The sequence below is a fragment of the Nansenia antarctica genome, assembly GCF_963989245.1.
Source record: "Nansenia antarctica genome assembly, chromosome: 6".
NCBI lineage: Eukaryota > Metazoa > Chordata > Actinopteri > Argentiniformes > Microstomatidae > Nansenia > Nansenia antarctica.
Genome location: NC_137676.1, coordinates 15105796 through 15108963, shown reverse-complemented (window position 1 = coordinate 15108963; position 3168 = coordinate 15105796). Strand labels below are relative to the sequence as shown.

Here is a 3168-nt window from a genome sequence, read left to right as displayed (position 1 = left end):
TTCGCCGGAGCGCACACTGGGTTCGACGTCATAATGCAATCAAGTAATTTGATTGGACTAGAGGCAGTCACGTGGACGCTCCGGCGCTCTCAGAGCGAATTTTCGAATGCGGCCAATGTGTTACAGTAAGGTATCTCTGAACATAACGTGATGATCAACCACCACAGTGGCTGTTGTATATGGCACATATCTTTTAAAACACGTAAAAAGTACAGTATGCATTGAGTTGAAATATCACGGACAGCAAATGAACTACTATCAAAGCGAATGAATACTCAGTATATTCATATAAAGACATTTTCACAGGGAGAACAAAGGGTACAGTAGGAGCCGTGTTCATATTGAGCCCATATCCACCAAACACGGCCTGACCTCTAAGCAGTTACTAGCGGACAGGAATGACCTACACTACAGTGACTTTATTTAAGGTAACACTGTCAGTGTCAATATGAACCCCAGGCCAGTCACCTGCTCAGTTCTCACAATACCACCTGAAATGGTTGTGTTACAGAGAGAGACTGGATGTGTGTTTGAAATGAAGCTAGACCAAAGGTACGCCGTTGTGTGCTTCTAGGGAGTGTGTTGATCTTTGCCCTCGCCCTCGGTGTGGCGTAAGACATAACGTACCTGTACCATAAGTACAAACTTTGAACCATGTAAAGTAAACACTATGCATATGCAGTACCTCATCTAGGGCAACTGTATCACTCAGGGCCAGGGGGAAAAGGAAGCCTTCATGTCTTCACCCTCATCTTCTCAAAATAATTCCTCATGACTGTCCATGCTTGTCCTGGCAGTTGTCATGCGGTCGCGGAGTCAAAGTCAGTTGGTCTGTTGGTTTGAATTTAGGTCTGAACCAAAGGGTCGGTGTGAGTCTGTTTGGTAATGCTTTCGTTTGGGGGCATTGGGTCATTGGTCCTGATGTCCTGGGTTGGAATTGAGAGTTCAGAGGTCAATAATCTCACTGCTCACGCTGGCCGAGTCGTCCTGTCTGCAAACCTCCAGGTAGCTCCTCCCTGGCCCCCTCCCCGCCGCCCTCCCCCTCTCCCTCTCTGAGTCTGGGGTGAGGAATGGCCTGGTGTCATCCCACCCCTCATCCCCCAGATGTCCTGCGGAAGCTCTGCAGGGGCGCAGGGAGGCGGGGCAGGACACCGAGGCAGGGACGCTGCCTGCCCCGTCCCCGGCCCACCTGTGCCCCTGGTGAGAGGGGGTAGGAGGGGCGGTGACCTGTCTGCTGGGCACACTGCTGGCCACACTGCTGCCCCTCAGTGGAACGGAGGACTCGGTGCGGACTGAGCGCTCGTCACTGCTGTCAGAGAGCTGTAGCTCAGGGTCACTGTTTCTACGGAGCCAGGGGCCCTGGCTGACAGCCGAGCCTGGGGAGAGGCTTGGAACGGCGGGGGTGGACAGGGGCTGGAATAGAAGGCCCCCCCTCAGGAGATGTTCTCTGTGCAGGGCATTATCGATACTGCGACTCAGATCGATGGGGGAGGGGGGTCGCAGGTCAAACTCGTACAGAGACAGCCCAGACTCCTTCTCCTGGTCCAGGCTGCTACTCACAGACCGTTGGAGGGGTCTCCCTAAAGCCTGCAGCCGCAGCAGGGACCCCGTGGACCCGTCTGTCACCCCCCTCTCTGCAGACCTTCCTCTCTGGTTGCGTCCGCGGTTGCTGTCCTTCACGCAGCGCGGCTGGCAGGCGGGCTGCTCGTGGTTCTGGTTCCTGATCAGGCTCTTGCTGATGTCGGCGCCTGGGCGCTCCTGGCCGGCCCAGTTATTGGGCATCTCCCCTGGCCCTCCCCCTCCCCCCATGCCACCACCACCACCACCACCACCGCCACCACCACCTCCTACTCCGTTACTCTCAGCCTTCCTACAGGGCTTCCCTCTCAGGCTCTGGACTATCTTAGCCCAGCAGGTGTGTTTGTGTGTGGACCCTGACGACTGACCGGGGGACGGGAGATCTCCCCCTCCCGCCCTGCCCTCTCCCGTGCCCCCCTCTCCTCTCCCTTGGCTCCCCTGGGGCCTCCAGAACACCCAGGAGCACAGCAGGAGGAGGGAGAAGGCCCAGGCCAGCTCCAGCAGCCGGGCCCAGAAGTGCACCAGCCACCAGCCCCAGCCGAACCGCCTCCAGTCGCCTAGCAACCCGTAGAGCCAAAGGGTGGCGTAGACGTGGAGCCCGCAGCACAGCGCCCCCAGGAGGGCACACACGGCCAGCACACGCCCCAGAACTAACCCAGTCCTGTTCCCCCTAGGCCAGGTCTTCCTTGTCCCCTCTTCAGGGCCTCCGGGCTGGGGAAGAGGGGGGCATCGAAGGCGGGGGAAGACGTAGAACAGGAAGCCCAGACAGAGAGCCAGGCCCCAGCACAGAGAGATGGACTGCAGGGTGACAGGCACGGCAGGGGACAGGGCCGGGGAGAGCAGGTCTGCGGCCAGCAACAGGGTGCACTGGAGAACAGCCAACACAGCCACCAGGGGTGGGCGCTCCAGAGCTGAGGGCAGCACGCTCACCCCTGCCCCCTTCAGGGCGAGTAGCGCCAGCGCAGCCTGCGCCCACACCAGCAGAGGCAGGGGGAGGTTATACAGGCCAGTCACCGCTGGCCGGGGGAGGAAACGCCGCGTGCCATAGGGGTCGAGAAAAAAGAGGGCTGCCCTGGAGGCCCCGGTCAGAAACAGGAGGCCGTTGGCCAGGGCGAGGGCGCCGCGGTGGGGACACTGCATGCTGGGCGACAGGGCCAGGCCCAGGGCGGCTCCGGCCAGCAGCAGGAGGTAGAGGCCGGCAGAGCCGTACACGTGGAGCTCCCAGGCGAAGGCCAGCGTCCGGCTCAGGTCGTGCCAGAGGAGAGAGGTGCCGTTGGGGGAGGGGAGGGGGCTCGGAGAGGGGGAGGGGTTGGCGGAGGGAGGGTAGAAGAGGCGAGGGTGGCCCAGAGGGACGGAACGATTCCTCTGGGCAGGGTCAGTGTGTTCAGTGGGCCCGAAACTCCCTTGAACAATCTGCGGAGGAGGAGTGGTGAGGAGAGGAGTGGACTCTAAGGAGGGGGAGGGAGAGAGAGAGAGAGAGAGAGAGAGAGAGAGAGAGAGAGAGAGAGAGAGAGAGAGAGAGAGAGAGAGAGAGAGAGAGAGAGTGTCAGTCTAAGTATATTAACACATCGTTCTGAATTACCATGAAGC

General features: G+C 59.6%; 1 protein-coding gene across 1 annotated transcript in view; it reads right to left on the bottom strand.

Annotated features, from left to right (window-relative positions):
• LOC308160321 (proline-rich transmembrane protein 4) overlaps positions 1–3168 on the bottom strand; it is a gene marked incomplete at its 5' end in the record, with an annotated part of 10817 nt that continues 7649 nt past the window's right edge. The window contains one exon of the mRNA XM_080534238.1: positions 1–3026. Coding sequence (XP_080390364.1) covers positions 946–3026 — 2081 coding nt within the window. The 3' untranslated portion in view covers positions 1–945. The remainder of the gene's footprint in view (positions 3027–3168) is intronic.